The 15,503-nt window shown below is 36.6% G+C and overlaps 1 protein-coding gene across 1 annotated transcript; it reads right to left on the bottom strand.

The window, feature by feature from the left end:
• Positions 1 to 226: 226 nt before the first annotated feature.
• On the bottom strand, positions 227 to 7,347 carry LOC107714912 (elongation of very long chain fatty acids protein 4-like; the record flags this gene model as incomplete). Its single annotated transcript, XM_016520909.1, has 6 exons — positions 7,099 to 7,347; positions 4,126 to 4,216; positions 3,855 to 4,042; positions 2,474 to 2,554; positions 1,510 to 1,615; positions 227 to 351 (listed from the first exon to the last, which is right to left on the bottom strand). Coding segments are annotated over exons 2-6 (567 nt in total), but the record flags the coding sequence as incomplete, so codon positions are not given.
• Positions 7,348 to 15,503: the final 8,156 nt, after the last annotated feature.

The following is a 15,503-nucleotide window of genomic DNA, read 5'->3' as shown; positions in this document are numbered from 1 at the left end:
GACCGACCTGGTTAACTTCCTTCCTCATGATGAAGAACACTGTGTCCAGAAACTCCACCCCCTTAGAGATGTAGTACCACCATAGCGCTGACGCTATCTGCAGAAACACCGCCGGTATCAGTGATGATATCTATCTATCTATCTATCTATCTATCTATCTGTATGTCTGTCATTAGATCTATCATTCTATCATTTGTTCTGTCATTTTATGTTCTAATTTCTTTCTTTCTTTCTTTGTGAGGTATTTCTTCCACCACAGGTACTTCTGGATCTTTGGGCCAAACGCTGCCAAGCCATAGTAGCCATACATCAGCACATGAATGCCTGAATTAATCATAGCGCCAAAGAAAGCTGTGAAGAGGGAAGGAGATTTAGTTGGATATAACATCAAAAATATGTTGGTCCAACAAAATATTGAGTTCTAGGACTGTTAATGAATGGTAAGGTCATGGTGTATTTTTCTGGGACAATGACACTGTTTCATGGAAATTAATTTTCGTACAGAAACAGTCACATTCATGTGGACATTTTTCAAAAGACACAAAAATCCTTTCCGCTCGAGTTTCATGAATGAAGCAAATTCCTTCAAGATGCCATTCAGTTCACGCTTTATTGCTTAAGTGAACACTATTAAAGATCAAGCACTGAATATGAAATGTTCTGGATGTGTGTACCAACATTTGTGACCATCTGACCATCTGTATACCCTTCCAAACCCTTTGACCCCTTCCACATCCCCCTAAGCTCTCCTAACCTTTCCTCCCTTTTCCTCAAATCTCCTCATCCTTCTGTTGTTGGGTCTTTCCTTGTTCAAGCCTCAAAATGCACAACAATTATAAGTGGAGAAGTTCTTGACAATGGTTCTCAACCTTTATCATTTCAGATGATCCACCTTAATTTCCTCACACTGGTGTTAATGCAACATATGAGCAAAACGAGAAATACATGAACTCATAAAATGTATACTTTGCAAATTAAAGGGATAATTCACTCAAACATGAAAACTGTCATCATTTACTCACCCTTAAATTGTTCCAAACCTGTATGATTTTCTTTCTTCTGTTAAACACAAAAGAAGATATTTGAAAATTGTTGGTAACCAAACTGTTGTTGGTCCCCATTGACTTCCATAGTATGGAAAGAAATACTATGGAAGTCAAGGGACTAGAAACCCACCTTCAAATGATGACAGAATTTTCATTTTTGGGTGAACTACCCGTTAAGTAGCTTTGGATAAAAGCATGAAAAACACAAAAACATGATGTCCTATTGATAAATTGTTCATAAAGGGACTTTATAATATCTTTGTTCAATTCTACAATATATTTTGGCCTCATTTTAGGTTTAGGCTTAATATAGGCTTAGCCTTAGGTTAGCATTAGGACTTCAGGCTTTGGCTTAGTCTATAATAATCACAAGTGGCTTAATTTGACAACAATAGAAGTCATTTAGTTATTTAGATATATTTAGGTCTGCTAAATCAATGGATATGTGTGTGGGTATACTCACACTGTCCGCCAGGAACCCACTTGATGCCGATCCACCACAGGATGAACATTGTGCAGTGGTGATAGACGTGCAGGAAGCTGACCTGGTTAAACTTCTTCCTCACTTTCTTTCTTTCTTTACATCCATCCATCCATCCATCCATCCAAATGTCTGGCATTCGATCTATTGTTTGTTCTGTTGTTTTATCTATTGTTTCTGTCGTTTTGTCTGTTTGTTTTGTTTTTCTTTTTTTCTTTCTTTCTTTCTTTCTTTCCTTTCATACATCCGTCCATTCTGTCATTTTATGTATTCTTTCTTTCGTTTTGTCTCTGTTTTTTTTTCTTTCTTTCCATCCACCCATCCAACTGTCTGTCATTCGATCTATCGTTTGTTCTGTCATTTTATGTTCTGTCTGTCTCTCTGTCATTGTCAAGTATAAAAACAGCTATGTGTGATCTGTGAACCCCCATAACCATGGAAGCCTTGATCAAGACATACAACCTAAGCTTTGCTGAAGTCACTTTGGATATAGGTATAAAATTATTCATTGCAATTAATTTGCCGTTTAGGTATACTGGTTGCAAGAGCCATAAGAATGGAGGCGTGGCCTACAGGTGGGGAGACTCCTGACCTCATCTCTGTCCTCGCGTCACCAGGGAAACCAAGCTTGTCAATGAGGGTGACGATGCATGCCAAGACAACAGCATGAGGGAACTCTAACCGACGTCAGTGAAAGCGAATCCAGGGATTCTGCATTCCGGCCTCCTGATTACAGCTAAGCCTCGCTCTCACAGAGCTCTACTCAACTTTCTCCCTGTTCCCCACAACTGTACTCTCTGGGGTGCTAATGGTCTACAAGATCATGGCTTCAATCTGGAGTTTTTGATTGGGTTAGTCTGTGTATAATTCGCTTTATATAAAAACAATAGCATGGTATGTCTTCAATTAAGTAAACGTGTGTAAGGGAAGACAGTGTATTTCTTACCCTGACTTCATTGACGTCATTGGAGTAGTTCACGGGCTGGCAGAGGTAGCTGTATACGGCCGCTCTGGAGCCCAGAAGCAGCTAGAGGCAAAGACACATTATTCATTATTATTTTGTGCTCATGGAAAGGTTAATGGTCACAAAAGGTTAATTTGCCACAGTTCATTCCTTATGCTTTGGGAAAACATAATCTGCACAGTTCTGTTTCCCTTCATAGCATTTTTTTGTTTGTGCATGTAAAAGTTCGACTTGCGAAACAAGCAACAGACTGTCTGTGTAAGTAAAATGTGTCATTTTTTTTTTAATTTAACCAGTGATCTTGTGCCAAACATCTGTGACCTGTCTGCGGTCTGTCTGTGGTACAGTATTGCACATGTTGGGCTGAAATCACTGCTATTTTACTATTGCTATTTTTTTTTACACAGTGAGCACTTTAAAAACCTGATAATGCTAAAATGATATTGCATAATATGAATATCAGGCAGGATTGTTGCATATGTGGGAAGTTGACAAGTCCTGCAGTTAAGGTGCAAGTTAGATTTTGAACAGTATTTTATAATTAATTTTTTTATCAAAGAAATATTTTAATTTTTAAATATTTGCAAATTATATATACACTTATATATATAGATACTGTGTACATAAATAATTTACAAATATGTCTTGTTTTAAAAATAAACCACACTACATTTAGTTCGATTTCTGCTCAAAAATGCCAATAAAATAGATTTTGCACATAAATATATGCAAACAACAATTTGCCAATAGCAAAAGAAAAATAACTGAATAAAAAAAACAGCAACTGAAGATATGATACTTTTGCTTTTGTGAGTATATTTATCTTGTTTTAAGGCTGTTTAAATATCTGTATACAGGAGAACAGGAGGAAAAATACTGAAGGAAATTCGTTTTTGCAGTATATATTTACGCAAGGAACACAAACACATAAAAACGCTGTGATTTCAGTCTTCATAGTGTGAAGTTTGAAAAACTTCTATGCGGAAACTAAATGCGGAATTAATTACATTTTTTACCATACATATTGTAGTGCAACTGTATTAAGAAAGAATCCTGTCATACCAGTACTATTTTCTGGTACCATGATACTTCCATGCAACTATGCTTGTTGGGGCCTCTATAAACATGATTGGTCCTACTAGATTCAAATGGATTGACAAGGAGATCAGCAGACCTCTTTGCAGATGTAGAAGTTAAGCAGCACCATGCTGAAGTTGTACACAATGAGGGTTTTTCTGTGCTGAAAAGGCTCCCGGTTCTGCATGTAAAGGGGTCCGACCCAGAGGAAGAGCAGGTAGAGAACGCTGATCCCACATGATTGGTCCTACTAGATTCAAATGGATTGACAAGGAGATCAGCAGACCTCTTTGCAGATGTAGAAGTTAAGCAGCACCATGCTGAAGTTGTACACAATGAGGGTTTTTCTGTGCTGAAAAGGCTCCCGGTTCTGCATGTAAAGGGGTCCGACCCAGAGGAAGAGCAGGTAGAGAACGTTGATCCCCAGGGTGGGGAGCGGAGATGACATCATCGGCCATTCCTCCACGCGCTTATCTGAGATTTAAACACACGAAACCCAATTCGATTCGGAATATTTCGCTATTTTTATTTTCTTCAAAATATAAAAATACACATACCTGCTATGGTAAGGCTCCATTTATAAAACTCTACAGAGTCATTCATAAAGTGAATGACTGTCTCCATGGCTCTAGTTCTAAGATGATTATCCTGTGAAGGAACAAACAGAATAGAAGCATTTTTAAAGTGCTCGTCTTAGTCTTCTCTTTGCACAATATGAAAACTATTCCTTTAGGACAGTCGGTCTGACAATACAAAGATCATTTCACAAGACTGTAAATATTAGATTTTGATTACTCATCACATTGTGCCACATAAATGTGATATAATAAGACACTGTTACACAATAACTGAGCTAAAATATAGGTAACAGCATGCTAAAAATGTATCCTTTTGTGTGTGTTTTTTCCAGATTTATTGCGCCGAAAGGTGAACCCAAGAATATAGTGACAGATGTGTGCGTGTATTACTGAGAGTCACTATTTTAAATCAGCAACTAAACCACATTTCACACCTGAGCACAAGGTAAGCAGAATTAATATAAGTCACAGTCCACCAGTGTCATAACATAATCAGCCCGTCTTCCACGGCCCTGCTGACGCCCGTGCATTATTTAGCAGCCCTATCGTTTTGCACTGAGACAAACGGAAGGAAAACAGGATAGCTGTATACGGTCCCAAATTTAGCACACAAGCAAAAGTGTAATCTTTGCTAAAAATACTTGGGGTTACATCAGGTTAAACTTGATTGAAATTTTTAAGAGCTTTGTGGAAGAAAATAGTCAAACAAATGAAGCAAAGTATGCTTATGCAAACGTCGCAATATCATTGCATTAGATAGAATATATCAAATTAAGTGTCTTTTTCATCATTTTTGCTCAATATCTTTGAATAAGCTGGTGTTTTGGTGATTTTTAAGTGGATCTTTAAGGTCAGTTTTCCTCAAATTTACACTTTATCCCAGCAGAGTAACAACAGATGTAATGTATTCATCACAAATGAAATATATGAGGCACAAACCACAAACAAACACAGTCACACAATACTCACGTCTTCATTTTCAGTATAGGGGTGACCGGGGCTAGTTGTCACAAAGTCATAATCTCAAAATAAGCTTTTGAGTCAAAAGTCTTAAATTGTGATTTTTTAAATGAGTCCATCTTCCAAACTAAGATTCCAACATCATACTTTTGTTAAATCTAACAAGTGTACATAATAAAAAGGCACTAAAATGCATTCAGATAAGAGTTAACTATATAATGAAGGCATATTTGAACTGAAGCTTGAACTGTGTTCTCAGGACAAGAGGGTTTTTTAGGTTGGTTCAGGTCATCACATTTATATTGAGGCAAGTTGTCACGTGTTCAATGTTGTTGTTGTTGTTGTTTTCTTTACACAATTTATTAATTGCAATTTCTGTTGACCAAAACGTTGGTTTGGTATTTTCACGATTTTGCATGTCCTACTTGTTTCACAGCTAAAAAGTCAATAATTGGCTGTTTAATGGCAGTTTGTACCCCATATAGTGTGACAACATGCCCCACTATTGTGTATTGTGTGTGTTTTTCTGGACAGTAACATTGGAAATGTTCAACAGATTTCTTTCTTATCCTAAGACTAAGGTTTGTGCATATAGAATTTGACAAAAATAAACCCCACATAGAATAACATCATTAGCCCTGGCTTACTCAATACACTTTCAGAAAAAAAAAGTACAAAAGCTGTCACTGAGTATCCTTTCAAAAGATACACATTTGCAACTTTTTTGCTCCTAAAGGGTGCATATATGTGCTTAGAAAGTCCATATTTGTTCCTTTCAAAAAGATACTGTCCCGGTGATAGCTCTTGTCCCTTTTTTCTAAGATTGTATGTTGTTTTAGAATTTAAACCCTAACAAACTACTTTGTTACTAGTAGTACGTGCTTCATACCTCTTAATGGCAATCAGACCATTTGAAGTTTAGATCAAGTCTGCAACTATGTTTTGAGGCCACTTAACATGCAAGGATGGCATAAATGATTCTGCACTATAAAACGGAAGAGATGTAGCTGTTAAAATAAACATGTCGGCACGCAGTGCAAAGTTCCTGTGTGTCCCCGTTGAAGACAAAAGCCTCCGTGCGCGTGTGTCAGCAGGTTTCACCAGCATTTGTCAGTCAGGCTTTAATTCCTTTTGATCTACGAGCTTAAAGTGTAAGTACAAATGCCCATCAACCCACATCTGAGGCCGCAGCACTCAAGAGGGATGATCGCCATGAAGGTTATCACCACCAGATGCTCCAACTACAAGCTACTGAGGTCTAAAACTTTCCCAGAAACTCATAAGAAGAAAATCATAAGTTGCAACTGTCCATCTGTACCAAACAGTCAATTGTTATGAGCAAACAAACTGAGCATATATGTGACCCTGGACCACAAAACCAGTCTTAAGTGTCAATTTTTCAAAATTGAGATTTATACATCATCTGCAAGCTGAATAAATAAGCTTTCCATTGATGTATGGTTTGTTAGGGCAATATTTGGCTGAGATACAACTATTTGAATATCTTAGATAATGCTCTACTGTTGATTAATATATTTTGAATAAATAATATATTGTTTATTAGGTTAAACCAACCATTTCTGCCTACAATGAGTTTCCATGTTTACTATATATTACTTTTGAGATTAATGTTCCTTTACAGCTTCCTCAGATCAGTACATTGGGCTCTGGGTTCTTTAAAAGCATTAGTACAAGATGGTTTACTGAAGAACTAATAAAAGGCTATTTGTGCCTCTCTCAAATATTCGCCTGTTATATCAAACTCTAAAACCTTTATTTTAAACCTGCAGACAAACTTAAACGCTTTCAACAAGTTGCTACTGAATGGTTCCGTTAGGGAACATGGCTAATCTCCATTAAAGCGATTTAACTGGATCTGACATTTTGCAGTAAACTGTCATTTGCATTGAAATGCATGCACATTTCCAAGTCAGATAGATTGAAGTCTGGTACCGATGCAGAAAAATACACTCTTGACACACACAGTCTTACCTTGCGAGCGCGTGCCTATGCCGACATAAGGTGCGGTGCAGCCCAGGTAAAATATGCGAGTGAATAAATGGCTGGATTTAAATCTACAATGTGCGTTTAAACACATCAACCCCGCAGGTTTGGCAATAATTACGCGAAGGCAAACTGAATGTAACTAACGGGACTGGAGCATATGAGGCAAACGCATCTGATCAGAGTGTCTGACACTGACTGGACACCGGTCTGTCCGGCACTGAGCATGCGCAGTGGCGCCATGTGGGGCTAGTGCCCGTGCGCTCGGATAACTCCTTTGTTTAGGCGTTAAAGCGCAAATCTTATCCGGCGGGTGTCAGCAGACGCATGAGCAGCACTTATCTTAACATAACGTTAGCTCTGTTAAAATAAACATGTCGGCACGCAGTGCAAATTTCCTGTGCGTCCCCACTGAAGACAAAAGCCTCCGTGCGCGTGTGTCAGCAGGTTTCACCAGCATTTGTCAGTCAGGCTTTAATTCCTTTTGATCTACGAGCTTAAAGTGTAAGTACAAATGCCCATCAACCCACATCTGAGGCCGCAGCACTCAAGAGGGATGATCGCCATGAAGGTTATCACCACCAGATGCTCCAACTACAAGCTACTGAGGTCTAAAACTTTCCCAGAAACTCATAAGAAGAAAATCATAAGTTGCAACTGTCCATCTGTACCAAACAGTCAATTGTTATGAGCAAACAAACTGAGCATATATGTGACCCTGGACCACAAAACCAGTCTTAAGTGTCAATTTTTCAAAATTGAGATTTATACATCATCTGCAAGCTGAATAAATAAGCTTTCCATTGATGTATGGTTTGTTAGGGCAATATTTGGCTGAGATACAACTATTTGAATATCTTAGATAATGCTCTACTGTTGATTAATATATTTTGAATAAATAATATATTGTTTATTAGGTTAAACCAACCATTTCTGCCTACAATGAGTTTCCATGTTTACTATATATTACTTTTGAGATTAATGTTCCTTTACAGCTTCCTCAGATCAGTACATTGGGCTCTGGGTTCTTTAAAAGCATTAGTACAAGATGGTTTACTGAAGAACTAATAAAAGGCTATTTGTGCCTCTCTCAAATATTCGCCTGTTATATCAAACTCTAAAACCTTTATTTTAAACCTGCAGACAAACTTAAACGCTTTCAACAAGTTGCTACTGAATGGTTCCGTTAGGGAACATGGCTAATCTCCATTAAAGCGATTTAACTGGATCTGACATTTTGCAGTAAACTGTCATTTGCATTGAAATGCATGCACATTTCCAAGTCAGATAGATTGAAGTCTGGTACCGATGCAGAAAAATACACTCTTGACACACACAGTCTTACCTTGCGAGCGCGTGCCTATGCCGACATAAGGTGCGGTGCAGCCCAGGTAAAATATGCGAGTGAATAAATGGCTGGATTTAAATCTACAATGTGCGTTTAAACACATCAACCCCGCAGGTTTGGCAATAATTACGCGAAGGCAAACTGAATGTAACTAACGGGACTGGAGCATATGAGGCAAACGCATCTGATCAGAGTGTCTGACACTGACTGGACACCGGTCTGTCCGGCACTGAGCATGCGCAGTGGCGCCATGTGGGGCTAGTGCCCGTGCGCTCGGATAACTCCTTTGTTTAGGCGTTAAAGCGCAAATCTTATCCGGCGGGTGTCAGCAGACGCATGAGCAGCACTTATCTTAACATAACGTTTTATCTGTTTGGGACGCAGCAAAAATATTTCGAATACACACACACACACACAAGGTTTAATTGAATACATATTTTTTGTTTGATCATTATATTATTTTGTAGCCTATTCCATTTTTATAAATATAATTTTTTATAAATATCATTTCATTTATTATTATTATTATTATTATTATTATTATTATACATAGATAGCCTACATATTTTTCCAACATCATTATAGTGTAACGTTTAATGCAATATTTTAATAAATTACATAGTTTATTCACATCATTGTTATATTATTTGTACTCAATTTGTATAAACATAATTGTTTTCATATTTAATAATTTAATATATAATAATTGTGATATTATTATATTGTTCCGGTATTATTTTATATATATTTTTAACATAATTGTACCGTTCTGTAATTTGTTTGAATAAAATACGTGTTTCATCCAGGTTTGATATATTATTCTTTACTTTATTTGTATAAATATAACTGCTTTCATATTTAATAATTTATTATCTAATCATTATATTAGGCTATAATGTATTATTATCTAATTATTATTTTGAATACATATTTTTTCAACATCATTGTATAGTGCAGTGTTTTAGAAAATACACGTTTTATCCAGGTTTAATCATTACATTATATTATTCTGTACTCAATTTGTATAACCAATTTTTATATTTAATATTTTCATATCTAATAATTATAATATGATAAAATATTATATTATTATATTATTTAGTTCTGCATCTTATTTTATATAGGCATGTAGTCATTTTATGGTTATATTATATAATTTAATGCAGTGATTTTTTTTTCCCTGGCAGGAATATTATTCTGTATTCAATTTTTATAAATGTAATTGTTTCCATATTTAATACTTCATATACAATTAATATATTTTTTTATTTACATTATAGTAATATATTATGCTCTACATCACATTGTATACATCACACATTGGCATACAATGATTTTCATTAATGTTATATTGTATAATATAATGTTACGTAATGATAATTTCTTCCACTGATAGGCCCTCTCTCAGTCTCAATTAAATCTCCAAATCGATACATACTGAGGGATAACCTGTTGCTGAGAATATTTGATCCCACTGCGAGAACACAATGCAGACACAAGGTGGCAACAAACCCTAGAAAACAATTTCACAGATGGGGCGAAAAAGGTGTAGGTTTTTAGTAGACTGAAATAGTATATTCTTGTAAAACGTACTCCAATAATCTTTGTTTTATTTACCTTATTTTACAGTGTAACTACATGATAATCTAAACATCAATCAAAAACATCAAAATATATGTTTTTATGCAGACACGTGAATCATTATTGTATGAAAACATCAAAAACGATGAATTGTTAAATACTGTGCATTATGAAACAATATATGTTTCATATAGGCTATGTTCTTTTTTTGTAGTCACATGACCTCATCATGTTGCATGTTTATTTCAGCTAGTGGAGTCCAATTTTCTCGGAAATTAAAAGGTTATTTTTTTATTTATGAACCTATTTTTACTGTCTAATCAAATAATGGGTCAAGAAATTGCTCGTGAGCGACTGTTGTCCCATTTGCCCTTTTAGATCTGACTAGCGCCCCCCGCCACGCACACTTGATGCAAAAATCTCTGTATTAGAGTTAATCTTAATTTAAAGCGGCCACGAACTAACTTTTTTTTATTATTTTGTACTGTTCTCTTAGGTCCACTTATAATGTTATCAAGATTTTTACATCAAAAAATGATTTAGAAATAAGCTATTTTCTGTCCTGTTTTGACCCCCCTCATCAGAACGCTCCGTTTGTATTGGCGTGACGGATTGTAGACTCAGAAGTAAACTCCCACTGACTGGCTAATGGAGGACTGCTGTCATTTAAGTTAAACACACATTAATACTCCGTATATATCTAACAATCTGTATAACAGACAAAGCAATAGTGATAACATAATAAAAATAGTTACTCACACTTGTGTGGTGCGACATTACTGTCAAATCCAATATAGTCGGCACAGCATCGTCCTTCAGTTTCAATCTTTCTGAAAATTCTGCGTCGAAAAGAATCCGTGGTAAAATGAAGTGAACAATGAACCAAGTTCTTACTGACGCAGTCTGGAACTTCGTTAAAAATAAAGTTAATCAAATAAAATTAATCGTTTGATTTCTGCGTAGACCTGCGTTTGCCTCTCGTCATTTCCCTTTATGTTTGTGCAAATTGGTGGGCGGGGTTAAACAGACAGCGATATAGAAGCAGGCATTGATCTTCTGCAGAAGCTGTGTTTAGCCACACTATTACGGCATAAAGTGGCACATTCCACAAGCTGTCATTTTGGCAGATTGGCTTCAGTATAAGCTGTTTTTAGACTAAAAAGAAAGTTTTGAGTTCTGAAACTTACAGAATGTTTTATAGCACAAAGACCTCTTATTTATCAAAATCATTTTGATTTCTCAATTCATGAATCCCTTTAAAGGCAAAGTTATGACCTAGTCTTCTGAGCGAGGTTTGAAATTAAAATCTGTGTGTGCAGACGTTGAGGTGAGGAGCCAGCAGGTTGAGGGCTAATTGCATGACGGCTCAGCTCTGTTATTGAGTGTTTTTAGCGGCTCACAGGTGTTCGGTTAGCAGCGGTTGGTCTGTGATCATTCTCAGCAGGCCGCGGCGCTGCAGGAGCAGATGTGCAGTGCTTTAGAGAAGCAGGAGGTGATGAAGGAGTTCAGGCTCACCTCACACATCATCTCACCTGTGTGTCACACTGACAGCTGAACAACAGCAGTGCAACACAACACTGTACTGTACAAAACACTACACAGGTTTGCAGTATTTCATGCACAGTACATTTGTCTTTCATTTTTCCACAGTACAGTTCTTGCTTCCTCACTTTTATATTTTTGTACATTTTAATTACAATATTGGTCAGACGTTTGGGGTCTTTTTGAAAGAAATTAATACTTTTATTCTGCAAGGATGCATTCAATTGATTAAATGTGACAGTAAAGTTAGGGTGTAGGTTTGATTTAGACATTGGTTAGGACAGGGGTAGGCAAGTTCAGTCCTAGAGAGCCGCAGTCCTGCAGAGTTCAGCTCCAACCCTGAAAAAAAAAAAACTCACCTGCCTATAGCCTTAGTAATCCTGAAGACATTGATTAGCTTGTTCAGGTGTGTTTGATTAGGGTTGGAGCTGAACTCTCCAGGACTGCGGCTCTCTAGGACCAAACTTGCCTACCCCTGGTCTAGTGATACTCAATGTAAAAGAGCAAATGGGAGAAGCAGATAAGCAAAAAACACCACATTTATGATGTTACCATCATGTTACCAACTTTGTTTAATCAAAGAATTCTGAAAATAAATGTTTCACAGTTTCCACAAAAATATTAAGCAATATTAAACCGTTTTCAGCCTTGATAAAAGAAAGAAATGTTTCTTGAGTAGCAAATCAGCCTATGATGATTTCTGAAGGATCATGTTACACTGAAGACTCGGGTAATGATGCTGAAAATTCAGCAATGCATTTGTCACGATCTGCTCAGAGACACGAAGGCTGAGGATCCAAATGCAGTTCTTTATTGAAGGATAATCCAAAATCCATAGTCCATAAACAAGCATAAGGTCATGCACGGGGCGTCAGTCCAAACTAAATACAAACAGGGCAAAACAACCACGACAAAGGAACCAGAATTTGAGAGCCAAGAAAAGCAGTGTGACATTAACAAGACTAATGCCGAGTTCACACTGCACAATTTTAACCCGATTTTTCACTCGCCGACAGGTTTTGCTAAATCGCCGACAAATGCTTGAAAACGGAAGCAAATCGGTGCTCGTTCATGCGAGTGACAATCACGCAGTGTGAATTTATCAAAGACGCGATCTGAGGGAATCGCCGACGCCCGTGAAATATTTGGCATGCTAAATAGGCTATCTGGAGCTGTTGGCGATTCACAATCACGCTGTGTGAAATGAGTTCTGACTGAAAACTACATCGGCGATGACCTACAGCCAATGAGAGACCAAGATACAGGGCAGTGGGAAGTTCTGGGAGGAGTTATATGAAACGTTGTTTGCGGACCAGTGTTGCCAAATCCACGATTGCCGCCAGTTGTTTTTTATGTCAGCAGGTTGAAGCAACCCCAATAACGTGATATTTAGGCCCTAGAATGGGAATTGTACCACGAGAACCCCGACAAAAAAAAAAAGTGTATTTTGTTATATTATATTTTGAGTAGTAATTGGGCGGGTTTTGTAGCGAAAACCTGGCAATAAATTACTGTCATAAATTAATGAATAACGACTGCATGTGTGTTTATGCACAGCAGTGGAAAGAAACAAACAGCATGTTGCAAATGACATGATGTAAATATTTTTTTTTAGCAAAAATTAAGTAACATTTTGAAATATTTTGAGAATTTAAAATAACTGTTTTCATGTTTGAATATTTTTAAAATGTAATTGATTCCTGTGATTGCAAAGCTGAATTTTTTTAGCTGCCATTACTCCAAAAAATACTGTTCAGATATTCATTATTCCTTTATTTCCTTAGTATCTCCTGGATACACATGCATACAAAAACACACACCTGCAAGTTATTTTGAAGTGACTATTACATGCGAAAAGTTCATATTTTGTAACTTCATCCAGACACACACATGTCCATATAGTAAAGCGGTTATAGAGTCTTTCCTGAATGTGAGTTGAGGTCCGTTTGTCTGTTGTCTGGTTCTCATTCACAAACTGATTTCATTTTGTGTCGCTAAGGGCTTTTCCCTCTCCATTTTATAAAGCTTAACTGAGATCATCCAAACAAACCAAAGGATTCTCACATTTCAGCTCTTGGGAGTCTAATATGTGTCTGGTGTTTTAAAGTGAGATGAAAAAGAGAGAAGGGCTGTTTTGATTATACAGAGCAGAGGTGATGAGTCTCCTGGAAGCAATGTTGATTTGTTTAGTATGTGCACTCCATTAAATAGAAGCTGTTCTTTATGTATCCTGCTCCAGAATCAAACGCTCAAGAGCTGGGGGTCACGACTGACATATTGGAAATGGAAAGAACCCCTGGATGGCACAAGGGAGGAAAAGGAACACAGAACACAGAGTGAGCGATAATGAGAGTTTCACTGTGAGAGAGAACAGTCTGGTGATGTAGCGCAGTAGACTGGCTCCGTTTCAAGTCAACCCAAAAACATGTGTATACATGTAAAAATACTTCCTTAAAGGATACAATATGTAATATAAGTCTCTGGTGTCTCCAGAATGTGTCTGTGAAGTTTCAGCTCAAAATACTCCACAGATCATTTATTATATCATTTTGAAAATGCCTATTTTGAGTGGAAGCAGAAACACTTGCTGTTTTTCGGGCCTGTCTCTTTAAATGCAAATGAGCTGCTGCTCCCCGCCCCCTTTTCCAGAATAGAGCTGTGCCATTACAGCTGGGACCTCCTAAAAAACATCTGTTATGGTTCTGATTATCATGTTTATCGCGCGGAAATCATGCGGTTTAAACCATATGAGTTTAAACTTCTGATATATGGTTTTCTGAGAGCACACATCCGAAGCACACGGACAGAAAGCGGCTGTCACAGCATGTGAGTACTAAACTAAGTTCTCATTCACGCACAAGTTTACGTTAAAAACACACACAAGTTACAAAAACAGTCGGTTATGTCTGTGAAGGTAAACTGCTGGGAAATAAATCGCATGTTTATTTTAGATCTAAATAGTGTTCTGTGCTGGTCTGTGCAGACAAAGGCAGAACAGTTAGCGTGTTTTGCTCAAACTTTCGCCATGGCATTAGAGCTGGTACACCGTTGTCGCTTGCGAAAACACAATAACGGCGCCCTGAGTGGAAATTGACAGATTAAGGGGCGGTAATATTATAATGAGATCCCTTTGCAACGTCACCAAGGGAGCGAAATCAGACGCGCTAGTTTTCTCAGACAAGAAAAAGGCTTACCAAAACAAAGTTACTGGGTTAATCTTTTTCACGTTTCCTTAGTTGGTAGATGCACCAGGGCTTAAAACCTGGAAAAGTCAGATTTTCATGATATGTCACCTTTAAATGACAAAACAACCAAGTTTATGCATGTATGCACACACACACTTTAACTTGGTTGTTAAAGTGTGAAAAGAATCATTTCTTTACTTTTAAAGAAGTAAAAAAAAAAAAAAAATCATTGTCTTTATTGTAACTAATACTGATTTTGTAATAAATTGATTTTAATAAAAAATTAATAAACTTAAAAATTAGAAATGTTTCCTTGGCAACTAAATAAATTTACATTAAAATACTAAAATGAATGAAACTGAAATCAAAAATAATTTAAAGCTAAATAAAAAAATATAAAATTAATAAAAAAAATAAAAATAAAAGCACATAACAAAATTACAAATACATAAACTAAAATTAAAATACAAAATATAAAAAACTAATTCAAAATATTAATAAATTCTGTAATATTTAAATAATACTAAAATTACATTGACAAGGATGTATCAGACTTTCAGATATTTTATCTAGTTAAGTTCAGACATTTAACCTATTAATTAGGCCTTGATTTTTTTTAACACATTGGCAAGATAATCATAATAGCCTAAATAATGCATAGTAACCCTTCCTCCAGTAAAAAAGTCCATCCTTTTTTGTCCTCTCACATCAAAATCCACCGATATATTCTTTTAAAA

The sequence above is a fragment of the Sinocyclocheilus rhinocerous genome, unplaced genomic scaffold (genome assembly GCF_001515625.1).
Source record: "Sinocyclocheilus rhinocerous isolate Xijiao unplaced genomic scaffold, SAMN03320098_v1.1 scaffold28, whole genome shotgun sequence".
Taxonomy (NCBI): Eukaryota; Metazoa; Chordata; class Actinopteri; order Cypriniformes; family Cyprinidae; genus Sinocyclocheilus; species Sinocyclocheilus rhinocerous.
The sequence above is the reverse complement of the archived record's forward strand: the minus strand, read 5'-3'. Positions and strand labels throughout refer to the sequence as shown.